The sequence below is a fragment of the Heterocephalus glaber genome, unplaced genomic scaffold (assembly GCF_053883595.1).
Source record: "Heterocephalus glaber isolate CG9 unplaced genomic scaffold, H.glaber_assembly_v1.0 deba00001600, whole genome shotgun sequence".
NCBI lineage: Eukaryota > Metazoa > Chordata > Mammalia > Rodentia > Bathyergidae > Heterocephalus > Heterocephalus glaber.
In genome coordinates, this window is record NW_028258372.1 from 18,961,516 (window position 1) to 18,989,368 (window position 27,853).

At 35.0% G+C, this 27,853-nt stretch overlaps 1 protein-coding gene across 4 annotated transcripts in view; it reads right to left on the reverse strand.

The window, feature by feature from the left end:
* Xpr1 (xenotropic and polytropic retrovirus receptor 1) overlaps positions 1 to 27,853 on the reverse strand; it is a 193,932-nt gene that overhangs the window by 161,849 nt on the left and 4,230 nt on the right. For 2 of the 4 annotated variants that reach the window (XM_087194403.1, XM_087194402.1), the window contains exons 1-2: positions 9,905 to 9,970; positions 2,319 to 2,370 (exon numbers count right to left, since the gene is read on the reverse strand). In XM_087194403.1, the coding sequence (XP_087050529.1) occupies positions 2,319 to 2,370; positions 9,905 to 9,955 (103 nt within the window). In that variant the 5' untranslated portion in view covers positions 9,956 to 9,970. Of the gene's footprint in view, positions 1 to 2,318; positions 2,371 to 9,904; positions 9,971 to 27,853 lie in introns of those variants that run through there. The other 2 variants (XM_021265336.2, XM_021265335.2) reach the window with 1 other exon arrangement.

Genomic DNA, 27,853 nt, shown 5'->3' on the forward strand with positions numbered 1-27,853 from the left:
TGAAGATAAAAACTACAAAGCTGTAGTATGTTTACAGAAAGTACAAAGAAAGTATGAACAAGCTTAGAGTATTTCCTTTGTGAAAGCTGTACACGCTCCTGTATGACTGGCCTACAATAATCCTCACATCACAGATCCAAAGAAGTGAATGTCTGTGGGCAATAAGATAAAGAAAAAAGTTTTTAACTGTATTTGTTATTTTGAGCATAATTTCCCAAAATTCAGTTTGTGAAAGAAACATCTGTTGGCTCTGGAATCCACCCATATGATTGGTGCCACACATATTTGGGTCTATCTGGGTAATATGTGGAGGTCTGGCCTTGGGGCCTATGTCCCGTCCCCTTGCTTTCTGGAGCTGTTCCTCTTCTCTGCTTCCAGGCTGCCAGAAGCATCTTGCTCTAGCATGCCCTTCCACTATGACACTCCTTTCTGCCTTGGAACTGACCCTGGAATGAAAGCCTCTGAAACTCTGAGGTAAATTAAACCTCTCTTCCTTTAAGGTGCTGGTATTGGGTATTGTGTGCCAGCAATGAGAAGCTAATACACTACTGAAAGTAACTGAAAAAAATTACTGCAAATATGCTCCAGCACAAAAGGGAACAAATAAATACCATCATAACTTTTAAACATATCTCAGTATGTTTGCGATACAAACTGAAAAAAAACTTTAAAAAACTGAACAGAAACCTTTTTTTAACCATGAATATCAGTACTTTTTTATAAACTTGAATATCAGAATAAAAACCAAAACAATTATTAATGCAAGGAAATCCATTTAACTTCTATGTAATTATTATTTTTCTTATATTTTTATAATACTCAAAGGAGGAATTCTTTAGAGGACATAAAATAAGACAGCCCAATAAAGAACCTAAAGATTTTGATAAATTTTAAGTGTCACAAGTGAAATATTCAAAAATAAATACATTACAATCCAAAATTCAGTGATATATTATTTAATATCTAAGTGCAAATACTCTAGTTTAAAATGATAAGATTTTGAGATGCTAGGAGACAGCAATTTTTTTTTTTTTTTGGTACCGGATATCGAACTCGGGCCCTTGCACTTGCTCACCAGGCGGCGAAACCACTGAGCTAAATCCCCGGCGCTGAGACAGCATATTTTTAATTCAGAATGGTTCAAGATGGCTATGTCACTAAAAAATGACACATATTTATAGACATATAATTGTATTAAATGATTGCAGCATCTGTATGTATAAATGTATGTCATAAAAACAGGTCTCTAATAGTTCTAATAGGAATGACTTCATAGAATACTCATATAGTGTCTTTTTATAAAGATGTTACTCAGGACACACAATAAGAAATTCTTGACAAACACTTTTTCACATTCATCTTTCCTGAAAAAGTCTGACGCAGAATTTTAAGAGTTCCCAGCATCAAAAGGAACACTTCCTCAGTAATTGTTGAGTTGGCCCTTATTTTTTACTGATACCAGCACTCATACAACTTAAAAAAGCATCTCCAAACCTATCTAAGTTTGATCCTGTAAAGAATAAAGTGGTGAACAGAAGTTGAAATAATGGAAAATGAAAGATCAATAAAGATAATTGGAGAGGTAATCACTGTCCTGAGGCTAGTTGTTTTATGACTGTCAAACTCTGCACATGCATAAACATGCCTGCTGATACACACACACACACACACACACACACACACTCACTCATGTACACACATGCCTATGCGGGCACACAGAGTAAACATTCTCCACTGTTTAGTCTCATTCTAAAGACAATTCATAAATAGAAAGGAAATGTCATGTTGCCTTAATTATGGACTAAAGATTCACAGAAGGAAGGGAAAGAGGAAGAGGGTGGGTGGGTGGGTGGATGCATATAAAAATACATTGAGGGGCTGGAGATTTAGCTCACTGGGGCTGCATCTGCCTCACAAGCACGAGGTCCTGAGTTCAAACCCCGTAAGGAAAAAAAAAAAATTGGTGGAGGGAAGCAAAATACAGAAAAGGAGCTGCGGATTTAGTTCAGTGGCTCCACTGCCTGCCTTGCAAATGCAAGGTCCTGAAAAAAACCCCAGCAAAATACAGAAAAGAACTTTGACTAAACTAATATATGATTCATAGTCCTAAAAAGATATAAGGACCTACTACAAGATCCACCCTACCTAGGGTAAATGTGAGCTAAACCAAAAAAAAAAAAAAGATTAAAATACTGTAAGATAATCACATTACCAAAACCAAGGGAAAGTTAGCACACTACTTTTATACTTTGTACTTCAGAATTTTTTCATAAAAACTAAGTTTTCTGTGACTAAACCTAAAGATTAATTCATCTTACCTTCCACAGAAGGTGCCTGGTCCTGAGCTGAATACAGCATATCCTTGAAAGCCTATCAGGAAGAAAGAAAAGCAATACATGAAATCATAAGTAAACTTTATGTTAAAAGTATTTGAAGCTAAATAATTGTTTTCCAATAAGCAGATAATGACTACATATAGTTCCCAAAACAGAAAATGTAATAAAATACTTTAATTAACTTTAATAATCGATCTAGTAATTTTTAATTTTTAAAACAAGCAATAATTTGTAATTTAAAAATCAATGGCACGAGAGGAGGAGGCTTCCGGGCCACCATACCACCACCCCCAGCACAAAGGAGGTGAGCCATACACCACGACCCCCATGGAAATGAGAAGACACGTTAACAAGTTTCAAAACCAGATTTCCATATCAACAATAGCAACCCCAAAGGGAAAAGAGATGGAAGACTTTGATACTGAACCACCTGGACTCCCTGCACTGGCAACAACAGAGGATTTAGAAAAAATGAAATCAGAAATAATTTCTCAGATAACAGAAAGAGATTGTGCCCATACTGTAAGACACGATTAATAAAGCTAGAGAGGACACAGATAAAAAAATAGAGGAGCTGAGGAATCCCAAAATAGGAAACAAATGGAATCCATAAAACAGATACAAACAGATTTCAAGGAGATTAAAAACTCCATTAAAATCTACACAGCAGAATGAGCCAATGTGAGGATAGAATTTCAGACATAGAAGATAGGACTGCAATTACAGACCAGGAAAAAAAAATTTCTTTAAAATAGTAAGGGACAACAAGAACTCAATCCAGCAGCTGCTAGACGATGGAAAGAAGAATAACATAAGACTGATCAAAGTCAATGAAGAAACAGGAGAGAGCACAGATGACATAAAACAACTGTTCACAGAAGTGATGGTAGAAAACTTCCCAAACAAGGGAAAAGAACTGGACATACAGATAAAGTGAGGCATGTAGGACTTCAACTAGTCTTGATCAAAAAGAATCTTCACATAGGCATATAATAGTTAAGATTCCAGAAACCCAACAGAAGAACAAAATTCTACAAGCAGTTAGAGAAAAAGAAACACATTACATGCAAAGGAGAGCCCATCAGAATCACAGCACACTTCTCAACACAAACCATCAAGGCAAGAAGAGCTTCAAGTGATGTATTCCAAGCCCCAAAGGAAAACAGCCTACAACCCAGACTGATGTACCCTGCAAAACTATCTTTCAAAATTGATGGAGAAATAAGATACTTTCATGACAAAGAGCACCTGAGGAAATTCATGAATACCAAACTATCACTCCAAAAAATTTTAGACAATATCCTAGGAAAAGACAATGAGGATCACAACCCCAGAAAGCCAAGCAGAATGAATCCATCAGGCACGACAGGAAATTCAAAGCAAAGGGGGACAATCCAACAAAAAGAAAATGTCATGACAAGAATAACTCAATACATATCAGTTATAACCATTAATGTTAATGGTCTCAATTCACCAATCAAAAGAAATAGACTGGTAGAATGGGTCAAAAGGCAAGATCCAACAATATGCTGTATACAAGAAACACACTTAATTCAAAAAGATACTCATAGACTTAAAATTCAAGGGTGGAAAACAATACTCCATGTGAAAGGAAGCCAAAGAAAAGCAGGAGTAGCTATCGTCTTTGCAGATCAAATGGATTTCAAACCAAAACCAATTAAGAGAGACAAAGAATGACACTCATCCTTGTAAAGGGAACAATCCAAGAGGAAGAGATGATAATCATAAATACATATGCACCAAACACTAGTGCACCCAACTACATAAAACAAATACTAACAGACACGAAAAATCAAACAAACACTAACACAATAGTAGGGGGGAACCTCAATACCCCACTGGCACAAATAGATCAACTAGACAGAAAATAAGCAACAAAAATATTAGAACTCAAACTCTTGAACAAATAAACTTAAAAGATGTTTACAGAGTGTTCCACCCCACAGAATCAGAATACACATTCTTTTCAGCTGCACATGGGTCACTTTCCAAAACACATCACATACTCGCTCATAGGACATGTTTAAGTAAGTGCAAAGAAACTGAAGTTATCCTCTGTATATTATCAGACCATAGTGCGATGAAACTGGAGATCAATAGCAAAAGAAACCACAAGAATTTTATAAACACATGGTAAATAAACAACACACTTCTGAATAACCAATGGATCACAGAGGAAATTAAAAAAGAAATCGAACAGTTCCTACAATTAAATGATAATAACAATACAACATATCAGAATCTATGGGACACCGTGAAAGCAGTCCTATGAGGGAAATTCATAGCAGTGAATACTCATATTATGAAAACAGAGAGAGCCCAATTAAACAACCTGATGCTGAACCTCAAGCTTCCAGAAAAAGAAGAGCAAGACAAACCCAAAGCTCATACAAGGGGAGGAAATTGTAAAGATCAGAGAAGAAATCAATGCAATGGAAACTGAGAGAACGATACAAAAAAATCTAAGAGTTGGTTCTTCGAAAGAATAAACAAAACTGACAAACCCTTGGCCAACCTTATCAAAAAAAGGAAAGAAAAGGCCCAAATCCATGCAATCAGGAATAAGGATGAAATTACAATGGACCCAGCAGAAATCCAGAGGATCATCAATATCTATTTCGTGAACCTATACGCCAATAAGATGGAAAACACAGAAGAAATGGACAGATTCCTAGATATGTAAGAATTACCAAAATTGAACAAAAAAGACCTAAAAATTCTAAACAACCCAATATCAATCAATGAAATTGAAAATGTAATGAAAAGCTTACCAACTAAGAAAAGCCCAGGTCCTGATGGCTTCACTGCTGAATTCTACAAGACATTTACAGAGGAACTACTGCCACTACTGTTTAAACTCTTCAATGAAATTGAAAGGGAAGCAATACTCCCAAATTCATTCCTGGAAGCATCACCTTGATCTCCAAAGCAGAGAAAGACCCAATCGAAAAAGAGAAATCTCACTAATGAACATAGATGCAAAAATCCTTAATAAGACACTGGCAAAGAGAATGCAGAAGATCATCAAGAAGATGATACACCCAGACCAAGTGGGACTCACCCCAGGAATGAAGGGATGGTTCAACATACACAAAGCAATAAATGTAATACACTATATTAATTGATCCAAGGACAAAAACCATATGATCATCTCAACAGATGCAGAAAAAGTATTTGACAAAATCTAACACGCATTCATGATAAAAACCCTACAAAAAATTGGAATAGACAGTCTCTACCTCAATCTGATAAAAGCCATCTTTGAAAAACCAACAGCGAATATCATACTATATGATGAAAACCTGAAATCCTTCACACTAAAATCAGGAACAAGACAAGGATGTCCACTATCACCACTCCTGTTCAATATAGTTTTAGAAACATTAGCCAAGGCAATTAGAAAAGAGAAAGCAATAAAAAGAATAAAGATAGGAAATGAAGAAGTCAAATTGTCATTATTTGCAGATGACATGATACTCTATATAGAAGACCCCAAGAACTCCACCAAAGTCTTCTACACTTAATAACCAAATTCAGTAAAGTAGCTGCATACAAAATCAACACATAAAAATCAATAGCTTTCCTCTACACGAACAACAAACTCACTGAGAGAGAAATGGAGCAAACAATTTCTTTCACAATAGCATCCAAAAACTGAAATACCTAGGAATCAAATTAACAAAAGGAATCAAAGACCTCTACTCTGAAAACTATAGCATTCTGAAAAGAGAGATTGAAGATGATATCAGAAAATGGAAAGACATCCCTTGCTCCTGGGTAGGAAGAATCAACAGTGAAAATACCCATACCTCCAAAACTGCTATATAGACTCAATGCAATCCCAATGGATATCCCTGCAGCATACTTCATGAACCTTGAGAAAACAATCCAAAAATTCATTTGGAACAAGAGGCCTAAAATAGCAAAAACAATTCTGGGCAACAGAGACATGGCAGGGTGTATCACAACACTCAAATTGAAACTACTATAAAGCTACTGTGATAAAAGCAGCATGGTAGTGGCAAAGAAACAGACCTGAGAACCAGTGGAACAGATTAGAAGATGCTGAAACAACTCCAGACACACTCAACCACCTCATCTTCAACAAAGGAGCCAAACACCTTCACTGGAAGCAAGATAGCCTCTTTAATAAATGGTGCTGGTCATGTGTAAATATCAAATAGTTTCTCTAGTGTGAGAAACTGAAAGTGTAACTAAGGACTAAAAGGTATACTGATAATGTGAAATAAGAAGAAAAGGGGCAAAGGGGAAAGGGAAGTGGGCAGGGTAGGGGAAAGGAAAGAAGGGAATGGAATTAATATGAGAAAAGAAAAAAATGGAAATAAAGTCTTTGTAAATAGGGAGGGATGGAGGGGTTGAAGGGAGGGCAGGGGAAGGGGGAAAAATAAGAACCAAGAGAGATTATGTAAAGGTGCAAATTTCCAATGATGAATGTCATTATACTGTATACCTAAAATGTACCAAAATAAAATGATTTTAAAAATAAATGAATAAATAAATAAATAAATGGTGCTGGAAAAACTAGGTTTCAACTTGTTTAACATTAAAACTAGACCTGTATCTCTCACTATGCACTAAACTAAAATCGAAATGGATTAAAGATCTAAATATCAAAACAGAAACGCTGAACCTGCTGAAACAGAGATGAGATAGAACTCTTGAAGACATTGGTGTAGGAAAAGATTTTATGAATAAAACCTCAGTTGCCCATGAGCTAGCACAAAGAATCAACAAGTGGGATCTCATCTTATTAAAAATTTTCTGCACACCAAGAGAAACTACCAACAGTGCAAAGACACAACCTACAATGTGGGAAAAAATTTTCACCTGCTGTTCCTCAGACAAAGGTCTACTATCTAGAATCTATGAAGAACTTAAAAAAATCAGACCTCCCAAATTTAAAGACCCAATCCAAAAATGGGCATCTGAAATGAACAGGCATTTCTCAAAGAACTAGAAATAGCAAATAAACATATGAAAAAATGTTCAACATCACTGGTCATTCGAGAGATGCAAATGAAAACAATGCTGAGATTCCACCTCACTCCAGAAAGAATGGCTGCTATCCTGAAATCAACCAACAACAAATGCTGGCTGGGCTGTGGGGAAAGAGGAACACTGCTCCACTGCTGGTGGAAGAGTAGATTTGGTGCAACTACTGTGGAAATCAGTATGGAGATACCTCAAAGAACTAGGACTGGAAGTCCCATTTGACCCAGTTACTCCCCTGCTGGGTATCTTCCCCAAAGAATTAAAAGAATCATACCACAGTGATATATGTGCATCCATGTTCATAGCAGCACAGTTTGTAATAGCTAAAACTTGGAAGCAGCCCAATTGGAGACTGGATAAAGAAGGTGTGGTTTTTTTATAAAATGGAGTACTACTCAGCCATAAAGAATGAGAAATTAGAAACATTTATAGCTAAATGGTGAACACTGGGGCGATACTCTTAAGTGAAATAAATAGGACGCACCTGTAAATATCAAATAGTTTCTCTGGTGTGAGAAACTGAAAGTGTAAAATAAGGACTAAAACGTATAATAGACAATGTGAAATAGGAAGAAAAGGGGCAAAGGGGAAAGGCAAGGTGGAGGGGTGGGGAAAGGAAAGGAGGGAATGGAATTAGTATGAGAAAATGAAAAAATGGAAACAAAGTCTTTGTAAATAGTGAGAGGCAGAGGGGTTGAAAGGAGGGCAGGGGATGGAAAAAAAAAATGAGAACCAAGATACATTATGTAAAGGTACAAATTTCCAGTGATGAATGTCCTTATACTGTATACCTAAAATGTACAGATAAAATTAATTTTAAAAAAACTTTTATGAATTCAAAAGTACTAGTTAGTAAGGGGCAATTCAATATGTAGAAGTTGTTAATTTCATTAAATTAAGTGTACATTAAATATATAAAATATCTTCTGTAATAGGAAAAAACTTGAAATATGTCATTTTATTCACATTTACAAATTTCTACACTAACATACCCTTATACCCTCTCTGCCATGCATGTGTTTTACTATTTCCATGTAGACATCCCTGAATCTGTATCTTTGGCCATACATATGGTAGTACAAACTCAGAATGTTCAAGATTAAATTTATTTTGTTCTCCAAACCTGCTTTTTCCAAGTTCTTTATTTGCATTAATGTCTTCACACCAGTGTCCATGCAAATTCACAGTCTCTATCACTATGGTCTCATTCATTCCAACAAATATTTAAGTACCTATGATATGCCAAGCACTGTCATAGACACATGTGGCACAGCATGAGAAAAATAAAAACCCCTATCCTACAGAGTCAGCACATTTTCTTCTTTTCACTCATATATCTAAAGATCTGGTCCAGCTGATGTCACCACCACAACCTCTTCCATATTCATTCTCTCCTATCCTTTTACCTAAATGTCAACAAACTCCACTTTTCATCTCTCTGACACATCTTATAAACTGCTGCCAAATCAATCTTCCCAAAACACCAAAGGAAGACCCTGATTCTTCTGTTCACAACACTTGCAAAGATTTGCCCGTAAGGCAACCAAAATGCTCCAACCTGTATCTTTTTAGGGTTATTTTCCAAACTAGAGATAATTTCTTTTATATTTATAATCTGACTCTCAAGCCAAAATGAATTATTACTCATTTTAGAGACCTCAATAATTCTTCCATCTGTGCCTTTATTTACAACTACTGTCTCCACTTGGAATCCTTTCTCCTTATCCTCATTTATACATATAAACACACACACACACACACACACACACACACACACACACACACACAGCCCATACTGTGGATTGAGCCCAGGGCCTTCATACCGAGTTACATTCCTAGCCTTTTTATTTCTTGAGACAGAGTCCTTGCCAAATTGCTAAATTCCCCGGCTGAGTGTGAACTTCCAGTCCTCCTGTCTCAGTCTCCTGGAGTGTTAGGATTACACTGGGATTAAGTCAAACTTCCAAATTTTAACCATCCTTCAAGATCCAGAACAAATTTAAACAATCACTCTTTGTCCTGATTCCTCCAGCATGAAGTCATTGCTTTCTTCTGAAATCCTATAATACTTGACTTGAAACCACTGATGGCAGTTAATACGTCCATCTTATGTTTTAATTCTCTGTCATATCACGTTTCCCCCATTTAACTGTAAAGGCAAGGTTTTACTCACCTAGCTTGTACTTCTATTCAGGATGCATGCCCTCTGAATATTTCTAGATTTAATATGCTCTTTGAGGAAGTTACTAAGCTTATTTCATTGAACAAAAATTATTAAATACCTACTCCGTGTACTGTGTTAAGATTTAAAGAAACAGAGATAAATCACAAGGTAAAGGCAGATATATAAATAAATTATGCTACATACTAAAATAGAAGAATGAATAAAGCATAGTGAGGGCCTAAACTAAGGTAGTACTAGTGAAAAAATATGAGACAGATTAAATATGGTAAAGAGGGGAGATACCAAGAAGCAAAACAAGTTAACCATGAGGTAAGGAAACAAAGAGTCCCAAGTTTTTGAGCCCATGTACCTTAGTTCTTTGAGGCTGCTTCTGCTGGCACCTGAATCTTGGACTGAACATGCACCAGACTATGAGAAATAAGTTTCCATTATTTATAATCCATCAGTCTTACATTACTATACATCAGTACATTATATATTACACATCAGTACATTATTATAATGGTGAGAACAGATTAAGATATGAGATAAAAGGAAGGATGATTAGATATACTGTTAATAATTTGAGCTGAAAAGGTATTAAAGAAAAGACTTGGGCAAAGAAAAGGGAGGAGTTTGAGTTACTAACCACTTCAGAGATATATAAAGAATATAACTGAAATAGCATACAGACAAAAATACAGATCTACAATTTAGAAGGTAGGTCAAAACTAGCAGGTAAGAACTGGAAATCACCAATTTAAAGGTTTAAAAGAGCCTGTGAATTAAATATCTCAGGAAGTTAAGAGTGGACTAAGAACAGGATCTTTTTGCAATATAAAGCAGCAGAGAGGACAATAAGGAAAAACCAGGCATATTCAGTATCACAAAAATTAAAGGAGTGAGGGAAGATTGAGAAGACAGTGGAGTAAAAAGCACAAAGACACTATCTCCACACACAGATACCTTCATTGACACAATCTGTCTACTATAAATATTGTTTGGAACTCTGAAATCTACTGAAGGGTTGGAAGTAAATTAGAGTTAATTTCAACTCAACACAAGAGCAGCCACCCCTCATCCCTACCTCTACTGCTGGCACCTATGCAAATATTCCCATACAAGTTTTGTACAGAATTTGCAGGCGTGGACATATCAAAAAGAAGCCAGACATCCAGAAACAGATCTGAGGACCAGTGGAACAGATTAGAAGATGTTGAAACAACTGCAGACACACTCAGCCACCTCATCTTCGAGGAGCCAAATAACCTCACTGGAGGAAAGATAGCCTCTTTAATAAATGGTGCTGGAAAAACTGGATTTCAACTTGCCAAAGATTAAAACTAGACCTATATCTCTTGCCATATACTAAACTAAAATCAAAATGGATTAAAGATCTAAATATTAAAATAGAAACGCTGAACCGGCTGGAACAGAAGTTAGGTAGAACTCTTGAAGACACTGGTGTAGGAAAAGATTTTATGAACAAAACCTCAGTTGCCCGTGAACTAGCACAAACCATCAACAAGTGGGATCTGTTATTAAAAAGCTTCTGCACAGCAAGAGAAACCACCAGCAGTGTGAAGAGACAACCCACAATGTGGGAAAAAATCTTCACCTGCTCTTCCTCAGACAAAGGCCCACTATCTCAAATCTATAAAGAACTTAGAAAGATCAAACCTCCCAAATTTAAAGACCCAATCTGAAAATGAGCATCTGAAATGAACAGACATTTCTCAGACAAAGAAGTAGGAATAGCAAATAAACATATGAAAAAATGTTCAACACCACTGGTCATTTGAGAGATGCAAATGAAAACAATGCTGAGATTCCACTTCACTCCAGAAAGAATGGCTGCTATCCTGAAATCAACCAATAACAAATGCTGGCGGGGGTGCAGAGAAAGAGGAACCCTGCTCCACTGCTGGTGGGAGTGTAGACTGGTGCAATGACTATGGAAATCAGTATGGAGATACCTCAAAGAACTAGGACTGGAAGTCCCATTTGACCCAGCTATTCCCCTGCTGGGTATCTTCCCCCAAAGAATGAAAAGAATCATACCACACTGATATATGTGCATCCATGTTCATAGCAGCACAGTTTGTAATAGCTAAAACTTGGAAGCAGCCCAGATGCCCATCAACTGGAGACTGGATAAAGAAGATATGGTTTTTTTATAAGATGGAGTACTACTCAGCCATAAAGAATGAGAAATTAGAGACATTTATAGCTAAATGGATGCACATTAAGGTGATACTCTTAAGTGAAATAAATAGGACACACATGTGTAAATACCAATAGTTTCTCTAGTATGAGAAACTGAAAGTGTACATAAGGACTAAAACGTATAGATAATGTGAAATAGGAAGAAAAGGGGCAAAGGGGAAGGGGAAGAGGGAGGGGTAGGGGAAAGGAAAGAGGGGAATGGAATTAATATCAGAAAATGGAAAAATGTAAACAAAGTCTTTGTAAATAGGCAGGGCAGGGGAAGGGGAAAAAAAATAAGAACCAAGATACATTGTGTAAAGGTGCAAATTTCCAATGATGAATATCATTATATTGTAAACCTAAAATGTACCAATGATTAAAATGAATAATTGAAATGCGAAATAGGAAAAAATGGTCCAAAGGGGTAGGGGATGTGGGAGGAGTAGGGGAAAGGAAAGAAGAGAAAGGAAAAATTATGAGAAATGGAAACAAAGCCTTTGTAAATAGGAAAGGGGGGGGAGGGTGAAGGGAGGGCAGGGAATGGGGAAAAAAATAAGAACCAAGATACATCATGTAAAGGCACAAGTTCCCAATGAGAAATGTAAATGTATTGTATACCTACAATGTACCAATAAAAGAATTTAAGGAAAAAAAAAAGAAGCCAGACCTCCAAATATAAGAGATCTATGCTCAGATCACTCATTGCTACTTTTAATTACAGAGGTACAGATAAAGAGGTCTGTGGCCACAGTGGTGGTATTACCACCATATATCTCCATATTATCACATATTATCCATATTGTCACATGCCCCTCAGGCTCAAGTGACTACTGGGGATTTAAAGGGCCTGCACCCTTTTCCCATCTCCATTCTTAGCTTTTATACTTATTGAGAGCTAAGGACTAGAACATTCAAGCAAAAGTAAATATGAGAAAATTCAAACAATGTATGTACTCAGGGAAAGGCGCAGGATCAGGAAAGTCCTAAAATATTAAATATACATATCAGGCTGACCCCTGGCACAAAGGGGTCAATAATCAAAACAAAAACAATAACAAAAGATTGTACATGCTAAGGAAAAGGAGAATCTGATTTCCAGAATTACAGTATTACTGTAGATTCAAACACAGTTTTAAACAAAAAAGTCACAAGTCATACAAAGAAGCAAGAAAATATAACCAATTAAGAGTATAAATCAACAGAAACTATCCCTAAAAAAGACATGATAGCAATAATGGCTAGAACAACCAGATTTAAAAAAAAAAAAAAAAAGGAGGAAAACAGACAACACAATAAGCAAGCACAGATTTGCAGACTCCTAAAGAACTCTCTACCCAATGTCAATAGCACAAACGTTCTTTTCAAGTGCACGAGACATTTTCTAATATAGATTATGTTATGTCACAAATTAAGTCTAAATAGATTTTAAAAGATAAGCACCATACAAAGTATCTTCTCTGATCACAACAAAATGAAATTAGAAATCAGTAACCAATAAAACTGGACAATTCACAAAACTGTAGAAATTAAACACCATACTCTTTTAAACTACCCATGGATCAATCACAAGAGAAGTTAGAAAATACTTAGAGATAAATGAAATCACAATATATCAAAACTCATGACACACAGTGAAAGCAGTCCAAAGGGGGGATTTATAGCTATGAAAGCTAAGAAACATTTAAAATCAAAATATAACTTTACAACTTAAAGAACCAGAAAAACTAAACCTAAGGCCAGTCACAGAGAGAAGGAAATATTTAAAATTACAGCAATTAAACGAAATAGAGAATAGAAAATAATAAAAACAAAAGATGGTTCTTTGAAATGATTGAGAAAATTGAGAAATCTTTAGTTAGATGGACTAAGGAAAAAAGAAAAATCAACAAAATAAGAAATGAAGGTGAATAACATAAGACTGATTGGAGTCAATGAAGAAAGTGGAGAGAGTGCAGATGACATTAAAAAACTGTTCACAGAAGTGATGGCAGAAAACTTCCCAAACAAGGGAAAAGAACCTGACATACAGATAAGTGAGGCATACAGGACTCCAACTAGCCTTGATCAAAACAAATCTACACATAGGCATATAACAGTTAGGATTCCAGAAACCCAACAGAAGAACAAAATTCTACAAGCAGTTAGAGAAAAGAAACAAATCACATACAAAGGAAAGCCCATCAGAATCACAGCAGACTTCTCAATGCAAACCCTCAAGGCAAGAAGAGCTTGGAGTGATGTATTCCAAGCCCTAAAGGAAAACAGCCTCCAACCCAGATTGATGTACCCTGCAAAACTATCTTTCAAAATGGATGGAGAAATACGATACTTTCATGACAAAGAGCACCTCAGGAACTTCATGAATACCAAACCAGCACTCCAAAAAATTTTAGACAATATCCTAGGAATAGACAATGAGGATCACAACCCCAGGAAGCCCAGCAGAACGAATCCATTGGGCGTGACAAATTAAACACAAAGGGGGAGATTCCAACAAAAAGAAAAAGTCATGACAAGGCTTTTACAACTTTTAACTTCATCTCCCTAATGAGTGTAGAATTCAATCTTGCTATTGTACTGATTAGTATTTTTCTGATTCTAGTGTTGCACGCCTTTCCTTGTGCTGTACTGGCTATTTATCAACTTCTTGTGTCTACTTTTTAATTGGGTTGTCTATTAATGAGCTGTAAGAGTTCTCTTTATAGATTCTGGTCATAGGTTATATGCATTGTAAATATGGTCTGTTTAAGGACTACTTTTCATTTTAACGATGTCATTTAAAGTTCTAAATTTTGATGGAATCTCATTTATCAATTTTTTTCTTTTGTAGTCATGTTTTTTGCATCCTAGGAAGTTCTTGCCTACCCTAATTCATAAACATTTTCCCTTATAATTTCTTCTTAAAGTTTTATAGTTTTAGTCTTTCATATTTAGGTTCATAGATCCTTTCAAGTTATTTTTATGTGTGGAAATAAAGGGTTGAGGTTAATTTTTTTATATACAGATACAGGTGTTTTAGTGCCGTTTGCTGAAAACACTATCTGTTCTGCTGGTCTTGAATTGAGTTTCTATTCTGTAAAATGTTAATGTTAAATAATCTTTCAAAACTCAGTGGACCATATATGTGTGGTTCTATTTCTAGATTCTCTGTTTTATACCAATGATCTATATGCCTTTCCTTACACTAACACTACCTTGATTACTGTAGCTTTAGAAGTCTTAAAATTAGGTATTAAATGTCTTCCAACACTTTTTGTTTGTTTGTTTTTTACTTTTCTAGGTCCTTTGTACTCCTACATAACTTTGAAATTTCAATATCCAATTCTTCATTTATAGCAAGTATACATAGATCTAAATTTTTATATATACCTTGTGTTTTCTAATCCTGCTAAATTCAAATACAAGTTCTAGGGGCTCCTAGAGATTTCTTAGTATTTTCTCTGTAGATGATCATTTCATCTACATGTAAAGATTTAGCTTCTACCTTGCCAATGCTATCCTAATTATGTCATTTTATTGACAGACTATTTTGGTTTGGGCCTAGGTTTCTAAGTTTAATGGACAGATGAAGAGTAAGCATATCTGCCCTTGTTCCCCACCTTAAGAAGAAAGCATTGTATCTTCTCCATTCATATAAGGCATTCTCGCTGGAAGTATGGAGTACATGTCTTTAATCTGTTGAGAAGGTTCTGTTCTACTTCTAGTTTCCTGATAGCTTTCACCATGAACAGCTGTGGAATTTAGTTCAATACTTTTTCTCCAACTAGTGACAGGATCATATGGCTTTTTCCTTTCCTCTGTTTAAATGATGACTTTTGGGGATGGATCTTCCAATGCTGAACCAACACTGCATCCTTATAATAAAACCACTTTCTACATACTGCCAGATCTGACTTCTAATAGTTTGCTTTGTTAAACAAAGTTTTACCTATGTTCATACTTTTTTCTTCTATTATCTTTAACCAGTTTTAGTATTAGCACAATGTTGATTTCCAAAAATGAGCGGAGAAGTGTTCCTTCTTTTTTCTGCTTTAAATGTTTGATACAATTCATCAGTTAAAATGTATACGAGCCTGTTGTTGTTATATAGGTAGGTTTTCAAGCTAGGGATATACTTTCTTTAATAGGTGCTATTCAAATTTTATATTTCCTCCAGAGTTAGATTCATTAATTTGTCTTCCAAGGTACTTCTTAGAAGTTGTCAAATTTATTTCAAAACAGATTTTTTTTTTGGTATGGGGGGATCAAACTCGGGTCCTTGCACTCGTGCAGCTCAAAACAGATTTTTGAAATATGCTTTCTATATCCTTTTAAATTCTGTAAAATCGGTGGTAATGTCTCCTAGGTCTTGATATTTTAATTTTTAAAATGTATAATTGATATTGTGTAATAGGAAGTAAAGGTCTAAAGGAGCAGGGGAAGTGGGAGAGGTAGGGGAAAGGAAAAAAGGGAAATGAAAAAATATGAGAAGAGGAAAAAAATGGAAACAAAATCTTTGCAAATAGGGAAGGGTGGAGGGGGTGAAGGGAGGGCAGGGGAAGGGGAAAAAAAAAAAGAACCAAGATACTCATATAATGGTACAAGATCCCAATGATGTATGTAAATGTATTTTATGCCAAAAACGTACCAATAAACTTAATGGGGGGGGGTGAGAAATGAAAGTGGGGCATTATTACTTATTCTATAGCAATAAAAGGATTATGGGAGAGTTTATAAACTAGACATCAAATAATTAGCTAAGCCAAGTGAAATAGATAAATTCTTTTTTAAAAAATGCCAAAATTAAACATGAAGAAACAAAATTTAAATAGATCTATATATAACTAGTAAGATTAAATCAATAATCAAAATTTCCCCAACAAAGAAAAGCCCTGGACCTAATGGCTTCACTGGTAAATTCTATCAAACATTTAAAGAACTAATATTAATCCTAAACAAATTTTTCCAAAAACCTCACAAAAGGTAGTAATAATTCCTAGTTCATTCTATGAAGCCACCATTATCCTGATATCAAAGCCAGATAAAGATACTACAAGAACACTACAGATGAATATCTCTTATGAACACTGATGCAAAAATCCTTAACAAAATTTAGCAGTATTTTAAAATTCACCATAATCAAATGAGATTTGTTCCCAGAATGAAAGGATGGTTCAATATAGGAAAATCAATGTAACACACTACATTAGAAAAACAGAGATTAAAAAAACACATGATCACCTCAACTGGTACAGAAAATTTATCTAACAAAATTCAACATGATTCCAAAAAATGCAACTAAGAATTGAAAGAAGCTATATCATTTAAAAAAGCTGTACTGGCGCTGGGGATGTAGCTCAGCATTAAAACACCTAGCATGCATGAGGCCCTGGGTTCAATCCTCAGCACTGCAAAAATAAAATAAAGCCATACATGGAAAAACTCACAACAAATATATTGAACAGGAAAAGACTACTTTCCTCTAAGATGAGGAACAGGAAAGGATCCATACTTTCGCCACATTTTATCAAAAGGAAAAAGGAAAAAAAGAAAAAGAAGGTATCCAAACTGAACAGAAAAAAAAGTAAAAGTTACCTCTGTTCACATGCGATGATTTTATAAGTAGACCCCTCAAAATAAGACAAATGTGATGGTGCACACCTGTAATCCCAGAACTTGGAAGGCAGAGGCAGGAGGATTGCCAAGTGTTCGAGCCCAGCCTGGGCTACACAGTGAGTTCAAGAACACATAGCCTAAATTACATAGTGAGATCCTGTATCAAAAAAGCAACCAACCAAACAAAAAATAACCCTCAAGAACCACAAAAAATAAAATGATTAGAATAAATGAATTCAGCAAAGTAACAAAATCTACATGCAAAAATCAACTGCATTTCTATAAACTAATAAAAAATTTGAAAAGGAAATAATTTTTTTAAAAATCTAGAAACAAAAATAATTCCATTTACAGTAGCATCAAAAAGAATAAAATATTTAGGAATTAAAGAAGTGAGAAATTTGAAAGAAAAGCACAAAACATTGCTGAAATTAAAGAAAACAGAAACACCTCCCATATTCATGGACTGGAAGACTTAACGCTGTTAAATACTACCAATGCAATCTATAAATTTAATGGAATCACATCCCAATGATGGATTTTATAGAAATAGACAAACCCATAACGAAATCCTGAAAAAGAAGAGCAAAGCTGGAGGACTTAACACTTCCTCTTTTCAAAACTTATTATAAAACTACAATAATCAAAACAGTATGATACTGCCATAAAGACAGAACAATGGAATGCAAAAAAAAATCCAGAAATAAACTCTCTCCTATAGATAGTCAAATACCTTTTGATAAAAGTGCTAAGATCATTCAATTCAATGGGGGAAAGGGCAGTATTTTCAACAAATGTGACTAGAAAATCTGGATATCCACATGCAAAAGGAGGTAGAAGGACCCCTAATTCATATCACATAAAAAAGTTAACCCAAAATGAATCAGACATAAATGAAAGACCTAAAACTATAAAATTCTTGAAACAGGGCAAAAGTTTCACAACATTAGATTGGCATTTATTTCTTGGATAAAACACCAAAGGAGGGAGTGGGGGGTGTGGATCAGTGACACAGCACATGCTCAGCTGCGTAAGACACCACTTTCAACCCTAGCACCAAAGACAAGGCACCAAAGGCAGAGCCGACAAAAGAAAAAAATAAATAAATTGGACTTCATGAAAAATTTTAACAATCTGTTTATCAAAAATCACTAAAAACATAAAAAGGCCCAATAAACAAGAGAAAATACTTGTAAATCATATATCTGACAAGAAATTATATGCAGAATAGAGAACTCCTAATATTCAACAAGACAGACAGACAGAGACAGAGACAGACACACACACACACACACACACACACACACACACACACGCACCCCTGATTTAAAAAATGTGTGAAGGACTTGAAGAGATACATCCACAAAGAAGATATAGCCAATATCCCTGCATGAAAAAGATGCTCAACATCACTTATCACTAGGGAAATGAGAACAAAACTACAGTGAGATACCATCTCACATCCTTTAGGGTAGCTACTATTAACACAACAACAAGGACTTAGGATGTGACTCAGTTGTAGAACTTGCCTAGCATCCCAAGGCCTTGGGTTCAATTCCCAGTACAGTACTATCAAACAAATAAATCCAGAAAACAGTGTTGGTAAAAACCTACAGAAATAGGATTCTCTGTACACTGCTGATAAGAATGGGAAATGGAAAACAGCATTGATGCTCTTCAAAAAAATCAAAATTACCATATGATCCAGTGAATGCACTTCTAGATATATACTCAAAAGAACTAAAAGCAAGGTCTAAAAGATATCTGTAAACCAGGTATGGGGCCACTAGCCTGAAATTTGAGCACTTGGGAAGCTGAGCCAGGAGATCACAAGTCAAGGCTAGTATGGGCTACATAGAGAGACCCCATCTCAAAAACCCAAGACAGAGACAGAGGCAGAGGGACACATATACTCTGAGACTGATTTATATTCACAGTAGACTTATTTACAAAAGCTACAACACAGAAGTAATCCAGGCATCCAATGACAGTAGCATAAGCAAAATGTGCTATATCCATACAATGGAACATTATTTATCCTTACAAAGAATGGAAATTCTGCATCATGCCACAACATGGATTAACCTTGAGGACATTATGCTAACTGAAATACAGTGGTGACTCAGTTCACCAGTGCTTTTGTTTGCAAAGAATTTGGTTTGCAAACAAAAGCATTTGGCAAAAATTTATATTTGTTTCCAAACTCTGCAATGGATGACAAACATGACCGCAGCCATCTATCTTTCCCAAACACAAACGTGGCCATCTTTTCCAAAATCACAGAACAAATTAAGTTCATGAACCAAGGTACCACTGTATGTCGGTCACAAGACAAATGCTGCGTGATTCTACTTATGAGGTACTGAGGGTATTCAATATATAAAAGACAGAAAATACAATATTGATTTCCAGGAGCTGAAGAGAAATAGAAATGGAGAGCTGTTGTTTAATGCAGAGTTTTTGTTTTATAAGATGAAAAGAGAAAAATGGACAGTAGTAATGGTTTCCAGACAATAGGAATGTACTTAATGCCACTTAAAATGGTTATGATTATAAATTTTATGTTATGTGTACTTTAACATTTTTTAAAAGTCTTTGGAGGGGAGAAGGAGCGTTTCAAGAAAGAAGAAATATTATATCAAAAGGCCAGATGTGGTAGTGTACGCCTGTAGTTACAGGTAGTTCGGAAGCTAAGGTGGGAGGATTACTTAACCCCAAGATTTGAAAACAGGCAACACAGTAAGATTCTTTGTCTCAAAAAGAAAGATGAAAAGCTATCATGAGCAGAGACCAGGACAACTAAAAAGAGGTGACTGGATCTGAGGATCACTGCTTTATGGTGACTTTTCAGAAAGTAGTTTTAACACAGTAATGGAGCAGAAGTTAAATTAGACTGAGTTGAAATATGATGGGCACAAATACTGATAAATAATAAAAGTAATAATAGTTACATTTATTGAATGCCCACTATGAGACAATATTTTAATCACTACTTTAACAGAATCTCATAACTCTCTAAGATATATGACTTCATTTTACAAACTAAAGATAGTGAGTTTCAAAAGAGTTATTAAAATACCTTGCCCAGGTATCACCAAGTATTACCCATTTTATAACCCATGCTTCTTTGAGAAAGATAACAAATAGCCTATTTGGGGTGAGATCTTATTTCTCAAAATTCATCTCTAATTTTGGCCTGGACATTTTCTATTTTCCCATTTACTTTCAAAATTTTTCTACACCATTACAACAGGTGTGATAGCAGGCCTCTGAGATGACCCCTGATTATTCTTGGCTCCTGATAGTACTCTGATGCATTTCCCTCCATTCCTAAATACAGCTGACCTGTATAATCAATTGAATACTACAGAAATGATAGAGTAGGACTTCCAACACTAGGACATAAAAGATACTGTGGTTTTCATCTTGTTCTGTCTTGATTCACGTACTCTGGGGAAAGGCAGCCATGAAAACACTCAAGAAGCACCCAATGGAGAGGTTCAAGTGGCCTCTTGCAAAATGCCAGCACAAATTTCCAAGCGGTTTAAATAAGTCATCCTAGAAGTGGATACTCTAGCCCCAGTGAGGCCTTGAGATGACTGCTGTCTCAGCTAGTCTCTTACCTCACCAAATATCCTGTGCTGACCTAGAAATACTCAAGCTGTTTCCAAATTCTTGGTACACAGAAACTGTGAGACAAGAAATGTTTATTATTGTCTTATCCCACTATACAGCAATAGATAATACATTAGGCTAGATTTAAAATATATTAAAATACAGGTTTTCATATTAATAGATCATAATAGATTAATACATCGTAAACCAAAGATCATAACATCTTTGGTTTATCTTGATCAAAGTAGCTAAAATTTTTATTCCTATAACAATTAAAAACTACAGAAAAGAAAGCTACGACAATTTCAAATTATTTATTAGCAATAATAAAGTTATATTCCCATGTGTCAGAGCTACCAATACTGTAATTTACTTATACTAAATGCCCTTGAAAAGAAATGCACATAGTCACACTCCTGAGCTGGAGCAGACCTGACAGAAGTATCTTCTCTAAAAATTTTACTGTGATTATAAAAATGATAATAAAAATTCTCTCTTCTACTAATTAAATCTATGTAGTTCATTCTTATATTACTGGGGTAACAGTTGTAAAGCTTCTGAGGACAAAGCAATATTACTTTGACTTTTATAGGCCAGAGCATCTAACATAACATGAGGTTAAAATACGAGGTAGGATCAAAATATACATAAATGTTTAAATTTTTAAAATGTATTACAGTAAAACACACATTGCCATTAAGTGCACTCAAAATATTCTCCCTTGCTTAGAACACATGCTATTGGGCTTGCCACTCTCCGAAGCAGTTCTAGAACTCCTCTTTCATGTTTTTACAAGGTGTGATAAAAAATACAGTGAATCTTGGTGTCAAATTCCATCTGGTAGAATGTAAAAACATTACAGTGTGTCCTCATCCACCTTATTTACTGGATATGGCTCTCTGCAACTTCTGGCTCATCTCACACAGGCAAAATGACCAAGAAAAGTAAACTTTTTAAATCAATTTAGGACACTATGGGAGCCATGACAGTCAAGAAAAGACACTCACAAAAGAGGATTTCCAGAAATGTGTCAGAAAGTGGCAAGAATGATGGGATAAATATGTTCTAACAATGAGTCTTTTACTGTCATAATACCTCAGTGGTAGAGTACTTGGCTAGCACATCTGAGGCCCTGGGTTCAATCCCTAGCACTGCTAAATAAATAAACACTGTATTTTTAGATCACATCTCAAATGTGTGTAAACTGTACAGACTTTGTACCACAAAAGCTAAATGTCCAAAATCAGCTCATCAGTTAATTTTTAAGTATTAGCTATTATTTTAAATTATTTTATAGCATTTCCAATTCTATGTAATATCAAATTACAAAGTCCCTTTCTCATTTTTCCCAATTTTCATTTCCTTTTCTTTTTATATAAAATTCAAACCTCTTTAATTTACTAGACACAAGAAAATTCTTCACGCTTTTGCCTTCCAGGACTCCTTAATATATGTAACATTTATCCAAGTTGGGAAAACATGTTAGATTTTGCTCAAATATATTTATCACAGCCCAAAATTCCCACCCCCATTCATACTGATTTTGCCATTTTACCTGGAAGAAGACAAAAGGGATCAAGTTTGTACACTGTTATCTCCTGTATTCCTATAAACATACTTTCTAAACCATGGGTGTCAGACCACTTCGTGGCTTCAAGTTAAATACTACTGCAAACCCTTAATAAACAAGGCATTATCTGTAGACTTAATAACATTTCCTACAAATATGCTACTCTATCTCCAAATATATGAAGATATTTGTATTAATAAAAACCACTGTCACATCAAAACTAAGATGCCATTAACTGTTAAGAGGTACCATTATCTTAGGTATCGTTACCTAAGAAAAACATTAACAAACTGTAACATCTATAAGCTACATCCCAATGTTAATGGTGTTTGAATGGAAGAGGGAAATATGCATCTTAGAATCTATGCAATATAGAAATTCATTTTGTCAAAATGTGGTTTCTTAGGAAATGGCGTTTTTTGTTTCTATAATAAAATACTTGAGGGTAGGAACTTTATTTTAAAAAGGCAGGGGGAGGTATTTAGCTCACAGGTCTGGAGATGCAAGAGCATGGTACCAGCATCTGCTTGGCTCTGGTAAGGACCTTTTGGCTATATTACAGTATGGCAGATTATATTATGGTAGGAGCATGTGTAAGAGGGGGAGATCACATGATGAGATGGAAAGCCAGAGACCAAGGAAGAGGCAGACTTGCTCTTTTTATAACAATGCACTCTCACAAGAATTAACCAGAATCTTATGGGAACCACATTAATGCCTTCCAAAGGCAACACCAACAATGACCTAACAACTTTCCACTAAGCTGCAACTCTTAAAGGTTACAACTAAATACCACCACAGCAGAGATTGAACTTTTAGGGAACAAAACATTTCCAAATCACAGCAAAAGATTCCAAATGTCTAGCTACCATAATTTGGCTTCTACAAAATTTAATGACAGTGAAAAAGGTTTTTTTAATCTAAAAAGTCTGAGTATCAATACACTAAAATAAATGTCTGTTGAATAAGTTAAATGTATTTCTATGACTATTTTTCATGATGACAGAAAAAGAAAAGAATTTATTGAAAAGTATGTTCTATAGGTCAGGCCTTCCAGCACTTTCAGATACTCTTATATATAATTCTTACAACAACACTGAAAGATAAATATTGTCCTCATTCTACCCAAAAGAAAACTGAGATTCAGACAGATGAAATACCTTTTTAAAGGCCTCACAGCCAATAAATGGAGGTAATGCAATTTCAAGCAACATCCTGAGTAAACTGAAGCTGTTTCTACTGCCTTCAAATAGGAAGAGAGCTCACATATCCTTAAGGAACCTTTTGTTTTATTCCACTTTTTCCTAAAGTTCTATCCTATCTTCCTCATCATTACTAGCCAAGTTTCTTAATGAAAAGTAATCATGTTTTCTCAATGCCCTTAATCTCTTAAAAACCTAAAGAAAAGTTAGCAAAAAACAATTTATGTTCAGAATCCAATGAGTTACTATTATTATATTCAAAGGACTACCTATAATCTTCATTTTTACTGTTGTCTCTCTACACATTGTATATTACTGCTGACAATCCACTCATTCATTCTTAAACCCTTGACTCTGGTGACAACATACTTCTCAAGATTTCCTCTACTCGTACCTCTATTTTATGTCTTATACATAGTCCCTTACTAAGCCTTTACTATCTCGATTACAATAAATTTTATCTTTTAAGTCAAATCTTTCAAATTCCAGCTGCAAAATAATATCATAACTTCACACAACTTCATTCCCCCTTTTCCATTTTTCTTGCATGAGTATATGAAAGAGCTTTCCAGAGGCTACATAAAATGTTACGTTATGTCTCTAATGGTTAGAAAAAGGTACAGTTACTGGGGATTGAATAATGAAGAGTACTGAGCTACATCCCAGCTCTTTTTTTTTTTTAAATACAAGGTTTATCCTCCTGCCTCAGCCTCCCAGAATGCTGGGATGACAGGTATGCACCATCATATCCAGAAAGCATCCTCAATAATTTTTATGAGTTTCAAGTGATCCAACAATGGAAAAACTTTGAGAACAATTACTGTAATGTATAGAAAAAGCTCACAAAGCACATGGGTTACTTTGTGAATGGCAGTTTACCCTAAATAAGCAACTCACAAAACAATCTAAAAAATGTCCCACTTTTCTCTAATTCCATGTCTTCATTCTTCAAAAACATCACTTGTTCACTATTTATGAATAGTGACACAACTCTATCTTAGTATTTATATTTCCTTATTTCTGATCTAAAGTCCTTATACTTGTAGGCCATATTCAATAAACATGAGATGACTATTTTCTTTTCTTTTTTTTTTTTGTATATCCTTTTATTGGTGCATTTTAGGTGTACAACATAATGACATTCATCATTGGAAATTTGCACCTTTACATACTCTCTTGGTTCTTATTTTTCCCCCTTCCCCTACCCTCCCTTCAACCCCTCCATCCCTCCCTATTTACAAAGACTTTGTTTCCATTTTTTCGTTTTCTCATATTAATTCCATTCCCCTCTTTCCTTTCCCCTACCCCTCCCACTTCCCCTCCCCTTTGCCCCTTTTCTTCCTATTTCACATTATCTATTATACCTTTTAGGAGATGACTGTTTTCTTAACACAGTAAACTTGTTACAGAGAATATGAAAATTGCTATGTTCACAGAAAATTAATTATACTTTCCTTTGGCCTCTAGTTTACAATTTTTAAAGGATTTTCTTTAACAATCCCTCTAGATACCACACTTGGTGACAGAAGGAAATACATGAGTAAATTTCAATCTGACTAAAATCAGATTTAAAGATATTTACATAAATCATCCAAATTTATAACTATGTTCCAAGTCCTCAATCGACAATCTTTCCTTTCTACACCATTTTGAAAAAACTACTAACTGAAATACAAAACCAGAAAAATATATACACAGGTATTTAATTTTTCCCCTCAATTTTTAAGGTAACAAAAGAGCTAGAATTTAAATCCATTAGCCTATAGCAAATAATAAAAGACCTGTAAGTATTTGTGGAATGAATGATTTGCAAGATACTCATTAACCAGCTTTGTCTACTTCTTCCAGCATTTACTAGATAGATAAAGGAAGACCTAAAAAGTCAGGACAAAAACCTTGGTGAATTTTAACACTCCCAATCCCAAAGTCTAGTTCAATACCAGGCAACCCATAAATCCATTTTGGTTAATCTGTACAATTTGGGCAAAACCCTCCAACTTATATTATAGTACATCCCTATTGAAAAAAAGTTTTACTACGGACCTCCAGTATCTGTACATTTTATTTATAAATTTACAACTGTATATACTATATATACAACATAGAACTTTTTAAATTAGAAGGTTTTTTTAATATAGGACAAAGATTTTTTTTTTTTTTTTTTTTTTTGAGACAGGGTCTCACTATGTAGTCCATGGTAGTTCTGAATGCACTATGTAGCCCAGGCTGGCCTTATACTCACAATCCTACCTCAGCCTCCAGAGTGTTAGGATTACAGGTGTCTGCCAATATGCTTGGCTCAAGGATGAAGTAACTTTTACCTTTCATTTATGAATAGTACAAAAATACTTCAATCTAAGAAATTATAATATTTCAAAGGTCCAGTTCAAGGGCTGGGGAATTTAGCTCAGTGGCCTCACAAGCACAAGGTCCTGAGTTCAAGGCCCCTACCGAAAAAAAAAAAAAAAGGTCCAGTTCAAGTGCAGGATTCAGTTCATTTTGATCTTAATTACAATGGATATAAACTGAAAAACAGAGCTTATGAAGGCAGAATAGTCATATAATATATACTTAGGGCAAAGTTAATTGTGGATAACAGTGGATGTAAAATCTTATTTCAAAGAGTTATCTGAATAGCTCAGTAATTTTAAATCTTTAGTGAACTTAATAGTTCTATTAAACTAGTATTGTTTTTATCTGTAATAAAGCTGACCAAAGACTAGTACTAGAAGTAAAATTGCCAGCTCTTCATTTTCTTGTTGTTCACTTATGTTTGTATTATTGGTGTTACAAGTTCTTTACATGAGTCCTTTTAAGTAATATCATTTTATAAGGGTTAGTTTAGTTAAAACTAGGCAATATTTATACATTTATTTCATTACACAGGCATAACTGGATTAACTGCTACCTGCTAAAAGTGAACAAACAGAAGAGAAAATCATTAGCCTGTTTCCCCCTTAGCAAAAGTACTTCATCATCAATCCATTTATTAAATACTAGTAAAGTTTTATTTCCTTTTAAAATGCATAAAAATAAATAAAATTTACAATTTTAATAACAAATTTCTCTTACTCATGGGAATTTTGGATACATTCCTTTGGGGTCTATAACTCAAATACACCTGAAACCTCTAGCTAGGACAACTCAATCAGCCTCTCAAATGCTTTCCAGATTAGAACTGAATTTAAAGCCAGGACCAATTTTACATGGTCACCCCAGGTCAAATAAGACTCAGGTTCTTATGATCTGGGCCTTCATCCAAAAGAGGATCCAAAACCAACCTTCAGGGATGGATTGACAAGTATAATCTTACCAGGATACTCACCCTTTACTTTACAAAGATAATGAAGAATAGTTGTATAGCTTCCTGTCTCTACAACATTCATTCACTCATTTAAGAAACATTTGTAAATGCCAGGCATCTCACTAATAAAATCATTTATAAGCAAACCTTAAATATACCATAATGTACTTTCTTTTTGTTTTTTTAGAGGAACAAACAGAATTTATTGCCTGTTTGCAATCCATATTAGCATTTTCATAGGCTAGCTGTAAGATCAGGATGTCTGCTGCCTGGGAATTAGAAATCTGTCTCCTAATAGTTTGTTGTAATCTCGTTACAAATGCTGTGTAAGTTTCCAATGGTCCTTGCATGATTTGAGTACACACCATCAACTGGCACAGAAGCCCAAGCCCTCTGCAGGAGGTCCCCCATAATGTACTTTCATTTACAGAAGTGCCTTAAAGAAAAAGTATGGTTTGTGCCCCATTGGGTGGCCAACCTAGAAATTTCAAACAAGTTCCAGCAAAGCAAGTTAACCCTAACATAATACCTTTGAGAAATTAAATCCTGCAACACAAGTGTTCTCATGGGAGAATTCCATAAATGAAAATCACAGTAATCTTATAGTAATGTTTCCTTATACTTGAAAATAAGCTTAGTACAGTTTATACAGCACCTCTCCTTTCCCAAAGGTCCCCCCCCCAAATACCACCACTTTTTATTTATTTAAGTTAAATGAAAGAGCTTTTCGGGTTAGTTTTCCATTCACAGATCAAAATCACATCAACAGTTCAAAATATTACTGATTTAAGAGAATGATTTTAAAAATAGTCCTTTAAGTTGTCC